This window comes from Clupea harengus, chromosome 21, assembly GCF_900700415.2.
Source record: "Clupea harengus chromosome 21, Ch_v2.0.2, whole genome shotgun sequence".
In the NCBI taxonomy this organism is placed as follows: domain Eukaryota; kingdom Metazoa; phylum Chordata; class Actinopteri; order Clupeiformes; family Clupeidae; genus Clupea; species Clupea harengus.
In genome coordinates this window covers 3,223,583-3,238,081 of record NC_045172.1, presented here as the reverse complement: position 1 = coordinate 3,238,081, position 14,499 = coordinate 3,223,583, and the positions used below count along the sequence as shown (strand labels likewise).

The 14,499-nt window shown below is 44.1% G+C and overlaps 1 protein-coding gene across 3 annotated transcripts in view; it reads right to left on the bottom strand.

The window, feature by feature from the left end:
• nhsb (Nance-Horan syndrome b (congenital cataracts and dental anomalies)) overlaps positions 1-13,035 on the bottom strand; it is a 62,015-nt gene extending 48,980 nt beyond the window's left edge. For all 3 annotated transcript variants that reach the window (XM_031559078.2, XM_031559080.2, XM_031559079.2), the window contains exon 1: positions 12,126-13,035. In XM_031559078.2, coding sequence (XP_031414938.1) covers positions 12,126-12,405 — 280 coding nt within the window. In that variant the 5' untranslated portion in view covers positions 12,406-13,035. The remainder of the gene's footprint in view (positions 1-12,125) is intronic.
• Positions 13,036-14,499: the final 1,464 nt, after the last annotated feature.

The following is a 14,499-nucleotide window of genomic DNA, read 5'->3' as shown; positions in this document are numbered from 1 at the left end:
CTGGCGACGAGTTGACAGGCCCAAACCTCTCCGTTGGGCACGTATGCTGCAGCAGCAGCAGCAGCAGCAGCAGCAGCTCAGAGACTCTGCTCACCCCTATGATCCAACAAAGCCCTCACCCGCCCCAGGCAAAGGCACTGAAGACTGTGGGCTTCATTTCCATAATCACATTGCCCTGCTTTAGTTTTTCCTGTAATTTGCATTTGCAAGACGGCAACTGCATCAGCTGTGATGTGATGTACAGGACCAGTCGTTCAGTTGGTTGAGAGATTTTCTTCTTTCTTTTTTCTTTTCATCTGCTCTTATGCTAAGTTAGCTTGGTAGTCTGCCCAATATATGTTCCAAAGATCAGGTTTGAGGGTGGTGTTGTAGTTATAGACACACACCACAGATTTGTTTTAGCTGTGGACAGACTCATTTTAGGCATTCACGTTGAATGAAGATGATCAGTACTCCTAGCAGTCTTATACTCCCCATTGTTATAGAAGAAATGACTGCCAACAAGCGAACAGCCACAGACTTCTGTATTTGTATAGATGCAATCTAAACACAATTGTTTCTGTGGGAAAGTTCCAGTAGAGAATATAGCAAAAATGGCCAGTATTTGAGCCTTTCAATCTGTCTATCCCACTTTACTACAAGAGAGATGTGGCTGATCCTTTAGAGCAGAGGTCTTCAACCGGGGGTCCGCGACCCCCAGGGGGTCCGCAGAGGTACTACAGGGGGTCCGCCAAATTATTTTATCTGAAGCATTTTTTCCCTCTTCCAAAAATTAAAAACGTCCAATAGGCTACATAAACAGAACGTACAAATTGCTTTCTATTCGTTAAAAATAATACATAGGCTACCCATGAGTCTTCACGCGATCATTTGATCACCATGGCAACATATGCACTTTTAGCTACATTTAGCTATCTGGTGCCAAAACACGTTACCTGCCTCAATCGTTTTGTAATTTCTCGGAACAAAAGCTCCACGTCAGACACCACTGATGGCCTACCTTCAGAGGATGCCAACACCCTTTCCATGAACAGCCAAAAGCGCAAACGGGAGAATACAGGTAAATATTCAGAGAATTATCTGAAGTTTGCCTTCACCTACAAAGAGACGGATGGTGACGAATTACCAGTGTGCGTGGTTTGCTCTTACGTGCTATCAAACGAAACTATGAAACCATCAAAGCTGCAACGACACTTAAAGACAACCCATGCTCACTTGAAATAATTTTGTATATATATTTCCTCTTTAAAATCTTTTGAGGGCCAGCAGACCTTGATGAGACAATCAGCCAAAGTGTGCGAGCTAGCTTTAAAAGCCTCTTATCAAGTTGCATTACGTGTCGCTCAGACCAAACAGCCATACATAATTGCGGAAAGTTTAATATTGCCAGCAGCTAGTGACATGTGCAAAACAATGTTTGGGATGTGGATGAGTACGTAAAAAAACTGAAAAGCATCCCAATGCTATTGATGAATTGGCAGCTGATGTGAGGGCACTACTAGTCGCAAAACTCCCAAAAGCAGATTATTTTGCACTACAATTAGTTGAATCCACCGATGTGTCAAACGACCCTCAGCTTTTAGCTTTTTTGTGATTTGTCGACCAAAATGAGATGCAGGAGGAATTTTGATTCTGTAAGCAGCTGCCTGGACATAAAACAAGTTCAGAGATTTTCAAAGTGATCGACAATTTTTTCCGTGAACATGATATACCCTGGCCAAAATGTGTCGCGATGTGCACAGACGGTGCAAGAGCCATGTATGACGCACTGCATGCTTCATAGGGAGAATCTTGTTGCCAAAGACATGAGTGATGAATTCTCAAACATCTGATCTCTCACTAGGTATGAGATATTTCATCCATACTTAAGCTTCTCAAGCTACTCAATTCTTTGTCCCTCCCTAATTGAATACAGAGTGATGGCTAACTGTAAGAAAGAAAAAATGTCAATAATAAACAGAATAAATTGAAACGAGTTGTGTGTCACAGATGATTTGCAATTATGTCCAAACATGTGTAGGGGAGTGTGTGTGTGTGTGTGTGTGTGTGTGTGTGTGTGTGTGTGTGTGTGTGTGTGTGTGTGTGTGTGTGTGTGTGACTGACACTTAGTTCCAAATAAAATATATGAATATCAGGCCCAAATTTGGGGCGGCGGGGGTGGGGGTCCCTGCTCAGTGTCTCTCTCAGCTAAGGGGTCCTTGGGCTGAAAAAGGTTGAAGACCCCTGCTTTAGAGCAGTGTACTCTTCGAACTATAACAGACTCTGCTGGTCTGTGGGATGCAGACAGAGCTGTTATGCTCTTGCAGTTCAAATAAAAAAAATGAAGGACAATCTCACCTAAGCTACCTGTGCGTGAGTGACACAGGGACCAGTGGACGACTTCCCATTCATAATTGACGAACATTTCCCTCTCTACCTGAGGAGGGAGCTGATGGCGCTGTGCAGGAGACCAGATGTGTGTGTGTATGTCAACACCCGGGTCACTCCCTGCAGCTGAAACCCGCAGGAAGGCTGCTTTAGGGCCTTAAACATGACACACATGTCACAACAGCGATAGGGGAGCAATAAAAATGAGGCTTGCCATTGTCCTGCCGGAGTGAGGTGGCCTCTGACAGACTTCCTTTCCCATTTCAAAGAATTACTGGGAAACCCACTCGTATCTCCATGCATAATTACGCCAATACTTCCTCAGTTTTTTTTTTTTACGAATGCAAATTTTCCAAGAAATGTAATTGCACAAACACAGAATTGTGAATAACACAAAGTGGCACCTTGGCCACTGGGGACCGGAGGTGGTTGTGAGGTTCAAGAGAGATGGCTCTGAGCTTTTAATATTTCATCATACACCATATTTCTTCCACCACTACACCGCAACTAAAAGCACTTTAAGTGGAATAGGACATTCGAAAGTCCCACTTTTGAGGTGGAATTTTGTGCCTTGGTATTTCACGACAGTTCTTTCGTGTGAATCCAAATCCTATGGAGGGGGAAACTATCCAAACTCTATAAATTAATCAGACAGTGTAATTCACTTTTAACACTTGGATTCCACAGAGATGCCCTCAAAATTCCGCCCTGATATTGTATGCATGCTATTAATGCTGTGTGAAAAGGCACAGTGAGGATCATTTTTAATTATATGTATGCTGACATTTTGCTTAATTTCTGCACTTTTTTCGTGAATATAGTATATATATATATTACACATTCACTGACTGTGGATTATAAACTAAAACAGCATAAGGTTAAGAGGCAGGAATTCATCTATCAAATTCATTATTAAATGCCTCTCGGGAGCCAGTCTTGAGGTATGAGGAACGGTCTTGACTTCGGCACATAGAAATGTAGGAGACCACATAGACCACCAATGATTGTTTGAAATCTCACAACAAGAAACCCCCAGACAACCCACTACAGCCTAACAAGACTGAACACGCAGAGGGAAGCCCCTCATGACTAAAAATAGGGTTCACAGAGACGCCTGTGCGTGTGTAACAGACAAATCTCCGTGCCAGAGTGGCATTGTTGGCTCATGACATCAGACTTTTCATATACACTCTTTTGTCTTTTTGCCGTGGAAACTGTACATTTGCCCTGTGTGTGATAGCATTTCTCTAAGGAACGAAGGACAGTGAGATGATTTGTAACAGGAGGGAAACACTGACTGATAATACGCTCGCTGTCAGTCTGGTGCGTTTCCAGGCCAACGTAATGACATTAGTGAGCAGTACAGAGTGTTTGGTCAGGGAAGACACACATCCCTGTGGTGACTAGTGGGGTTGGGCCCACGTCAGGCAGAGGCTATACAGATCTGTCAGAGAAACCGGGAGAAGGCCCTGATGTCTGACAGCTTAATTATGCCCGCATTGCCACACCAAGGCACAAATCAACAAACAAACCACTTGAGATGGTCTTTAAAGAGATGCAAGGGGTTAACAATCCTTCAAATGTACAGAATTACAAAACTGAATCACTAGAAAGTAGAAGAGTTCGCTATTTTGTCATCATCTAGTTAACTCTCAACATGAATGGGATTTTCAGGTCTATATTTTTTTACATTAAAGGCATATAATTTACAGAGTAGCATATTGCTATATTTTGTTTTTACTTTAAGTAACTGGCTATTCAGACTCTTTTCAGACCAGCCATGTGCAGCTAAGAAGAAGGACATTCATGTCTCATAAGGCTGAGGCTAATTGAGTGAGGGCAGAATGGTGGTGGTCAGGGAAAGGGAAGGTTTGGGTTAGGGCTTAATTGGAAATGTTCCCGTGTCAATTAGCAGAGGTGGTTAACCAGGGATCCTCTGGCCAGTGGCAGATGTTCCAAGAGATCTGGGAACGGCGCCATGTACAGTCAAATATGAGGCTCTGAGAGCGTCCAGTGTCCAGTGTGCACAGAGTCTTCCAGAAGAAATTCACTTCCACCCTAAAATGGCACTTTTAAAGGAGAAATAGCAGTAACTTGATTATGTGATCAAAAGTTGGGCAATTGAACTTGACATCACCCTCAAGACCAAAACCGACACAAGTGGTTTCACATCTGCAAAACAGGACAAGAAATGTCAATTCAGATACAAAAAAACCCCAGCACTGTGCTATAAAGAGGCTGCACTGGGATTCTAAAATGGCCACCATATTTATATTCATGATATGTTACTGTGGCTACACCTGTACCAGAGATGTTTTTTCTCCTCCAGCCTCTCTCCATTTGCTCTTTTAAATGTGTCGGCAACAGCAGGAGGACGCGCTCTCCCCTTCCGTCACACTGCACATTTTTCAGACAGGCCTCATGAAGGGGCCTTGATGTGTCTCCAATGGAAATCAAAGTGCATTAAACATTAAAAGTGCTGTCAAAGCCCCGAAGTAGATCAACTGCGAGGCAAAAGTAGGGCAGAGAGGCTGCTAAGAGGCAGCAAACTGTCTACTTAATCAGGCACACACACATACACACACATACACACACATACACACACGTATACAGACACACACTGCGGGGGGGGGGGGGGGGGGTACCTGTACATTTCCACAGTTGCGCTGTATGTTAGCACCACAACTCTGCAGTAAGAATGTACAGTACGTAGAAGTATGTCTGCTGTACGAGATCTCTACTGAACAGAGGAAGGATAGAGGGTTTAAATAATTATCATCTTTTAACAAAATATTCTGAACACAAAATTCTTAAATGGGAGGTAGGGTTTATTAACAGAGACAGAGAATGGCCTGTTAATGAGCAAGTAACCATACAAATAAAAGTATGAAAAATCCCTTTCCCCTCACCCTAAAACCTGCCTGTTGAAATCTCATGCTGCCAGAGGACGAGCCGGCTCTAGTTTGGGAGGGATCTCTGAACACACCACCGCCGGTCACAGCACACCCTGTCTAGTCTGCATTGCACCTGACACTCAAAGCACCCTGGCATCCTCCCAGGTGGCCTGCATCTGGGGATTGTCTTTCCCAGGCGGGGTGGGTGGGGGTGGGGGTGGGGGTGGGGAGGGATGCGTGTGTTTTTTCACCCAGGCCCAGGCAGCAGGGCGGGGGCAGGGTGGTGGGGGTTGAGTGGATGTGCCACAAGGGGCTGAGTGCAGCTCCATTTCCCTGGTGTTTATCTTTGTCTGCGCGCCCAGTCAAAACACAACTGCAGATGAGTGTCTCGCAAAGCTCACAGAGCTTTTAAGTCTCGCTCAGCTCTGAGTCCTTTAAGATGTGGGCAAAACTGACATCCCAACTCACCAAATTCTTAGCATACCACATTTCTGCATTTAACTGACCTTTTAGTTGAAAGTGTTCACAAGCAAACTACAAGTGTGCTAATGTAAAGCCTCAACAAGTAATCATTTGAGTGAGATATCAAATATGGTGTCTATCAGAAGGCAAACTATTATGATTGTTGACCCATTTAAAACCTCTTTCAGATCTCTTTCAGATAGTTAGGGACCAAGACAAAGCCACGCAAGTCCTGCTGTCCTAACTAATTATTCATGAGGTCAAATGCTAAACTCCCGTTCATTATTCCAGCTTTTGCTGTTGTTGGGGGGATGCGTCTTTATTTGGTTTGCTTGGCTGGGTTTGGCCAGAAGGAACGGGGGTCACCCTTAGACATACTGGACCCCTCACACAGCATGAGCTTTCTATTTATGGATCTGTTGTCACCGCATGCAATAATGGTCATGCGTGTGTTAATGTCTGTGTGTATTTGTGAAGGATTTAGACCGGGCAAGAATAATGAGGGTCTGGGGTAATAACAGCGATGTTATAAGATGTTAAGGTGCACAGTGGGGGTTATAAGTGATGTTAAGGACCAAATCCTAGTTTACAGTAAGAAAAGGTGTCAAGGAATTTGCAATGGTGAAAAAACAGCACTGAATTCATGGCAGTATCTGTGTTGTTGTCTGACATCATGGAGGGTCTTCCAAGTCTGAAGCACTGGAAAACCACAGGAAAAACCACTATGCAGTTGGGCTGTACCATAAGATCACTTAGTTGAACAGGAATGGTCCAAGCAACCTGATTGTCTGCTAAATCAGTTGTTTCAGTGTAAGGGGCACAGCAAACTCTGAAGCAAATGGCTGGCGTGTGTTTTACAGCTTACCCCCTGACAAGCTCCAAACCACATGAACCTTTACAATCATTCAGAATGTGCCCCTGTGGTCAATTTCCATTCACTTCTGCACCTACCCCCTACCTCGCCTTGGATCTCTTTTATTCCAAGAGCTTCTCTAGAGAGACACGCCTGGTGATTCTTACCATTTTCAAATGATTTTATGGCTTCAGTGGAAACCACTTCAGAACACCGGTGAGGCACGTTAGAAGTGGTTCTAGAAGCAATCATATCTGAACTTTGACCTTTAAATGCTGATATGGTTTTCCAAGCAACGCATTACTCATTGCATTGCTCATTACTTATGAAGGTGAGGTGTACAATCTGACAAAAATGCAATTACATTTATAAATATATTACCCAACAAGACTACCACTCCTTATTTTTTTCCTAGTCTAGCCGGAAGTCTCCGGAGCTTCAGAGGCGGCTATAAGTGTTTCTTACCACAAACAGATAGACACTCTTTTGAGACTCTTACATAAAGGAACACAGGAGCATCTAAGAGCTTTTTTCCTGGCAGACAAGGTCTACAGAGGCCAATCACCAGGCCCTCCAGTGGGGTGGAGATGTGGCTGTGGCCAGCCGTGAGCATGAGGATGTGCTGTCCGTAAAGCAGCTTTAGTTCCAGGCCACCGAGGCTCATGTATGGATGCCATGCCTAACAAAGCCTTTCTCCCTCCTCTCCCAGAGCCTCTGCTGTTATATAAGAGGGACTGTGTTAGCGAGCGCACATGTATGTGGGGGTATGTTGCACACATGTGTTTCTGCTTACATCTACAGTACAGTATGACCCTAAACTGTATATATGTGTTTGTGTGTGTGTGTGTGTGTGTGTGTGTGTGTGTGTGTGTGTGTGTGTGTGTGTGTGTATGTGTGTGTGTGTGTGTGCATGTTTCATGTGTAACTGGTTATGTATGTACTCGTGGGTATGTGTTTGTGCAGATGCGTGTGCAATGGTGAGGTAGCGGGTGGAGGGAGACTCTTAGATGCACAAGACAATGAATCTGTCTCCGGGGGGCCGGCGGCGATGCAGGACTAAATGGACTCTGGCTGAAAGGGCGGCCCATGCATGGCATCAGCTGCCTGCTGCTGTTACTATGCAGACACAGGGCAGGCATGGCTGCCTTCAGCCTCCAGCCGTGGCCTCGCCTTCCTCAGCGCTGCATGACAAATACGTGTGTGTGTGTGTGTGTGTGTGTGATTGTGGAGGTAGTGTGTGTGTGTGTGTGTGTGTGTGTGTGTGTGTGTGTTTGTGTGTGTGTGTGTGTTTGTGTGTGTGTGTGTGTGTGATTGTGGAGGAAGTGTGTGTGTGTGTGTTTGTGTGTGTGTGTTTGTGTGTGTGTGTGTGATTGTGGAGGTAGTGTGTGTGTGTGTGTATGATTGTGGAGATAGTGTGTGTGTGTGTGTGTGTGTGTGTGTGTGATTGTGGAGGTAGTGTGTGTGTGTGAGTGTGTGTGTGTGTGTGTGTGTGTGTGTGTGTGTGTGTGTGTGTGTGTGTGTGTGAGTGTGTGTGTGTGTGTGTGTGATTGTGGAGGTAGTGTGTGTGTGTGTGTGTGTGTGTGATTGTGGAGGTAGTGTGCGATCTCTGGGAAAAAACTGATTTGACAAGCAGCTTGAGAGGTTAGTAAAGCTCCAGTGTACTCAGAGGTTGACGCCATAGTCCTTTAGTCCACACGTACATTGAAGGGCCGGCTTCCTCCACACTGTTTCATTTGAGGAGAGAGCGCAAATCTGTTCGTCGTCTTGCATGAAGGATTCTCTCCCTCGCCCCCCAAAAAAAAGAGTGCTTCTTCCCATCCCAAACGAGGTGAGAAGAGATGTGTAACACTTTTCAGAAAGGCGTCTCGCCACTCACACACACTCTCTCGCCTAATTAGAGAGCTGCGAGAACCGGCGCGAGCGAGCTAGGAGACACGTTCTCTAATTACAGAGAACCAGGAGCAGGTCGTCTAATCACTCCCCCTACACTGGCTCTCCATCAGTGGGTGTGGGAGATCACGGCCCCCCTGGTTGTGCTTCCATGTCCATTTGGGGTGCAGAGGACAATGTTATCCCCAGCCCCAGACTAGGTAGACGAGGAGCTACATTAAGGGACGAAACACCCAACAACAAAGTTTTAGATAACTTATGATGGGGGATAATGTCTACAGAGATGGGACTGCTTATGTAAATGTCACAAAAGTCTACAATGAAGTCGATACCAACAATGCATGTATCACTTTCTTTCTGCACTCACTGAGGTTTGTATGTGGGTGTTGGCCATTTGTGCTGGTGATAGTTCAGCAGATGTCAGCATGAAAGTGAGACTCTAAACTGAACGTAGTTTTTTTTAAAGGTTTTCACTTTCGTCTTCACCGCCACAAAGACTTACCTTTGACTCATTTGTCATTTGTCATTTTTGGGAACAATTTAGCTTTTCTATAATAATGTGGTATGCATCCATGGCTTCTAATAGGCTCAAGCTTTTGTGTCAGTGTGTGTGTGTGTGTGTGTTGTCTGTTAGTGGGGGTTGAGCTTACCAATAGACAAAGTGACAATAAAGGGTCATTAGAAGATAAGGATCATTTACAACTAGGTGTCAAATGGCCTGGGGTGTTTAACATCTTAAGGCAACAGGTCTGGTCGTCACCAATCATTTTTTGAACATAATACTGTATGTAATACTGCAAGAAGGGTTTGAAGATAAAACTGCAATATTTTTCTTAAACTAGTTCATGAAGCTGGTATGCCTACATACAGATCTGTCTGGTAAAGAAAACTGACCAGACTGCAAAGAGCAGTTCTACGGACAAATCCCTAATTTCTTTGGTTGCAAATCGCTCAAACTGAAACAACAACGACAATTTCAGACTTCAACGGAAGCTGGAATGCCACTGTTAAACTATCCGACATAAGATACAGTAGTTCTCAAGAGCACACGCTCTCTCCCTGTTGCAGTTTATGTGTGTGATCATACTTGTACACATACATACATGTGTGTAAGTGTGTGTGTGTGTGTGTGTGTGTGTGTGTGTGTGTGTGTGTGTGTGTGTGTGTGTGTGTCTATAGTCTCAAGAAAGCAGAGTCACTGTGACCCCCCCCGTACCTTTCTCTTTGTGTAGAAAAAGAGACTACAACCACTTACACAGAGCTGATTCTCTGCAGCTAAGATCAATGGTGATCTTCAAACAATCAGCCCATTCTTCCTCTTATGAGGCTGAATAACAGGGAGATTAGTTGCCCTGGGCATTCCTTCACCTGGCTGACCTTTTAAGGAAGCTACAACCAGTGATTTGGATGTGTATACGTACATGTCAGAGGAGGTTAGCTTGGACTGAACTTCGCTAACAATCCGTGTACTTAGCCCCTGAGGGACTTTGGCTTCTATTGAAAGATGAGAGGAAGCTACGCTACTCTCTTCAAAGGTGGAATGGCCTAGAAGCCTAGAAGAAAGACCAGAATCTAGTGATGCAGACCATATGTTTATGTTGCTTGTATAGAACATTGGGTGTGTGGGGGGGGGTGTCCTATTGGTAGTAATCACAAGCAATGCTTTCACTTCAGAAAGAAGGACAAGGTGGCCATAGTTCTGCCGTGGTCCTGAACTGTTGCAGCTAGTTTGGTGCTGTGCTGTGTCGCGTTATATTGTGTTGTGTTGCATCTTTGGTGAGGGGATACAGCCTCTGCTTCACCTGCTTGCCTTGCATACTCAAAAGGGACTGAACAGATCCCTGTGACAAACTTAAGAGCTGAGCTGGGTCTGAGGACACCCTCTGCCACACGGCAAGAGAGAGGTGCCGGGCATGGCTCCGGGAACGTAGCAGGAGGAGTTCGACTTTGACTTACTGAACAGTCAGGAGTCAGGAGGAGGCTCGGCCACGGAGGACTGGTTGGAAGTGTTTTCAGCAAACAGTTTGACCAGCTGCTAATAAACACTCACTAGGAAAAAAAAAAGCGCTTACTCCCGAGTGTGCACTTGTGTGACCTACATGGCTTAATCTTTTTTGGTCAAATCCTTCTACTTGTGTCACTCGTGAAATGTGGAGGGGTTCAAAACATGTCAGATCAGATCAGTGAAAATGAAATGCCATAATCACCCAGAATATCCCCTCCCAATTGTATTGGACTTGAGGTCAGAGTATCTCTCAGCCCAGCAAAGCTTCATCTCACTTTAACTCAAATCACAGAGGGGGGAAAACCCTTCTGGTCTCAAATCCAGCCATCAACCACTGTCCCAGCACCGGATTTGTAGAACATGGCATCCTCACATCCTCTTACAATTAAAGTAAGACTGCCCTGTGATCACTCCCTCTTGACTGACTATGATCCAACTGCTGGAGCTGCTGCCTCACTGGAGGAGAATGGAGCTCATGCTGAAATATGTGGACTCGTGTATTTGTGCCAACCTCCAGTCAATGCTGATATTACACAGAGATAGGGAAAAGAGGAGCGGGACAGAGTGACAGAAAATATAGACAGAGAAGGGGTGTCTTTAGTTTACTGCGTGGTAAATTGGTAGCTCCAGAACATCCATTTAACAAACACAGCCTGCAATGCTACACCCATTCTGAGCGCGCTGTCAGTGAGCGATCTTCCACGCTCCCTCAGCTATATTTCAGACATACCTCCATATTTTTTCACGTGATGTATGAAGAAATATACACTATGTTCAGCGATTGATTCTTAATTATTCGATGTAATATTATCAACACAATGCCTGCTATACATATCCATAATCTCTTTTCAATTTGCCATCACATAATTTTTCCTGTACAGTTTTACCACGCGCTGTTCGGCGGTGGAGTCAGTCACAAGGCCACTTTACGCTGGGTAGGCTGGCGCCAAACAAAATCTGTGAAAATCGGGATTTAACCTTTCCCTTCGTAGGACATGGTCAAATAAATGGGTCCTGTCTTCAAACAATCTGCCTCTGTTTTTACTGAATCGACTAGCAATTGTTTTTTGTTTTTTTTACTGCAATGGTCCTTCACATCCGAATATATAATTACTGCCGTGGTGTGCGTTCTAGCCCATACAGTAGTTGCGCTCGGTCTGTCTGAGGGGAGCGGCAGATCCGAACGCCCAGATTGGATCAAAAAGATCCGTGGCCATTGCTTCAGGCCCCGTACCTGCAGTGATAGCCCTTGCATTCGCCCATCTTAATCAGCATGGAGTGATGTGAATGCCGGAGACATTGCCCCTCTCCACTGCAGCCTACACGCCCATCTCCCACCTACCGCCGATTGCTTGTAACATTTGAAATGAACGCATCCCTATTACAGCACTGGCTACTTGATACACACACGCCGTTAAGCAATGTGTTGCCCCTGTGCGATTTGTGGGATCGGAAAAGGACAGATAACCACAGCGATGAGCAGGTGTGCGCATACAGCCGTGCGACACATTGTAATTCCAACTATGTCCCTTCTATTACGCTGGTGAACTTGAGCGCATAAAATAAGGTCTTTGTTTTTACACATACCGTTACCTACCTTAACCTGCAAGGAGGAAATATAAAGACAGAATGAAGAAGAAAGATGGGTACTTACGCACTGGCTCCTGTTTCGGATCCAACGCGCTAGCAGTTTGTTGGATCTTGCCTATTTTATTTTGTAGAACCCAAACCCGTTGATTCGTGGACATGATCTCGTTCTCCAGCTCCTCAAATAAGGAACAGGCATGTTTGGCCAGGTCGGAAAGCTGCCGCAAGGTCCGAGAAAGAGCAACATTGTTGATTGAACACAAATCCTCGAATAGCAAGCCCTCATCATTGGGAATTGGATGCCTACACAGCAGTGGCGGCTCCACGGTCCGTTTAGCAAATGGCATTTTGAGTGTAGGCAAAAAATATGATATCCGGTTTAAAAAAGAAAAGGAAAAAGAAAAAGGAACCAAATCCAAAAGAAAAGTCCAGAAGGTTCTCCGGTTCCTCTTCAATCACGAATTCCCGAATTCTCCTTGCAAGCCTCCATCGTTTCTCTGACAGGGATCACACGCTGAGCGCGTAACGCAGCTTCCCCATAGAGATCTTTGCTGCTCCTCGTATCATCAGATGCCTTGCCGTGGTATTTTTTCCCAGCGCTTAAAGTTGAGGTGGAATGGGGTTTTAAAAAGGGGGAATCGTAAAACCCGGAATGGCTATGAACACGCTCGGATCTGGAACGCTACCTCGGTCAATTTTGTGGATTGGCTCAGTCAGTGCATTACACAAGGCTACGTTAGCAAAGGGAGTGGCAGCTTAGATTTCATTCAAAATATCAACAGTGAAGTCAGTAATATCTGACTGGTTACCAATACTCCCTTGTTCATATGGAATATTATATAGGATTATGCCTATAGGTTAGTTAGAGTTCTATGGTTCTGAGTGGTTCAAGTGGCTAATTTCAGTTTAAGATGTGTGAAATAAATTCGTAAACCTATCTATTGACAAACGCTAGGCTATTGTAATGAGATGTCGGGACCAAGGCGCATTTACTGAATGAGAGGCGCTCACAATCGCTGATTGAGTATTTCTCTAAATCCCAGCTACTGTTGTCAGTATCAGGACTGACAGCACTAAGCTCTTCCTATGCAGTGACTAATGCCTGCACTGGAAATGCAAAGGTTGCAGACTTAACGTAGGCTGGATCTCGTCACTGTCTGTCTTTGTTCAAGACCAGTTTTGTTCATTTCGACAATAGTTTTTCTTTTACTTGAGGATAAAATTGTTCCTTGCTGCATGGGCCCAAATTCCTTCTGACCAGGAACTTTTCAATAATTTACTGACTGTGGCCGGTTAAATACATTCCGGCATTGCGTCCATGTATATGAAAATCAGCTAAAACAGCAAAAAAGTCATGAAAATAATTACTGGAAAAGCAAAGTTTGATGCCGTTTTACATAGAGTTAAGTGGCGCCATCTTGTGGTATAACACAGATATGAAATCAAGAGGGCTGTGTTTAAAATAGGCTGTTTTACTGGCACATTTCCAGAAATCCTTTGAATCGTTGTGAAAAATAGGCCAATCAAAAAAAAGTAAAGAGCATGTTGAGGGTATTACTAGGGTAAATTGTCTACAAGGTAGGCCTACTCGATGCAAAACACATGCAGGAGCTGTGGTAGGTATGTTGACACTCATGAACACCGCCTTCCCACAAATAGACTGAGAGAGAGAGAGAGTTTAGTGAGACTATAAAGGCCAACGCCCCCTGGCGGCGACGTTCGGTGGCGAGTCACCCCGGTACCCTGCTTATGGGAAGTAGTTCGCTAATAAAGATGCTGATTCAATGTTATAGTAGTATCGATTTGGCCATTGCATATTTTAATTGAACGCACTGAAACGCTGGGTTTCTGCCATTTTTCTGCTTTTGCCGTTTTGATGGATGTTTCAAAACATCAGGTGCATTCCATGACTGAACTTGCTGAGAACAAGGCTATTCTGGCAGATGTTATTATAGGCCTGTAATTGTTGTTTTCTACTTATTTCTATTCAATATTTTTAATTGATTATTTTTAATAATGTGCATGTCTACATATTTGCAAACACAAGTACATTGGTACATAGTCTTACGTTGCCCTAGCAAGTAGACAGAGTGAGTTAACAAGACTCTTGACACACATGTTGTAAAATCAAATTATGTGTTATCTTTGTTTATCATAGGTACATACATAGATATCAGAGCTATACATTACGTTTAATACATTAAATACTGTACAGCTCAGTATTAAGAAATCAAGTTATGATTTCATTTCTGAGAAAAATTGATAGGCAAATTAATTATAAAATCAAATATGAAAATAAATTCTACTTTTCAATATTTTTGTGTTGTGTGTTACACTGTGAGTGTTTATGTTACACCGTGTTATATTTTACCATTTATCTTTGCATTGTTTTCATAAACAATATACACACAAATCAAAAGTCATTTAAAATCTATTACAAT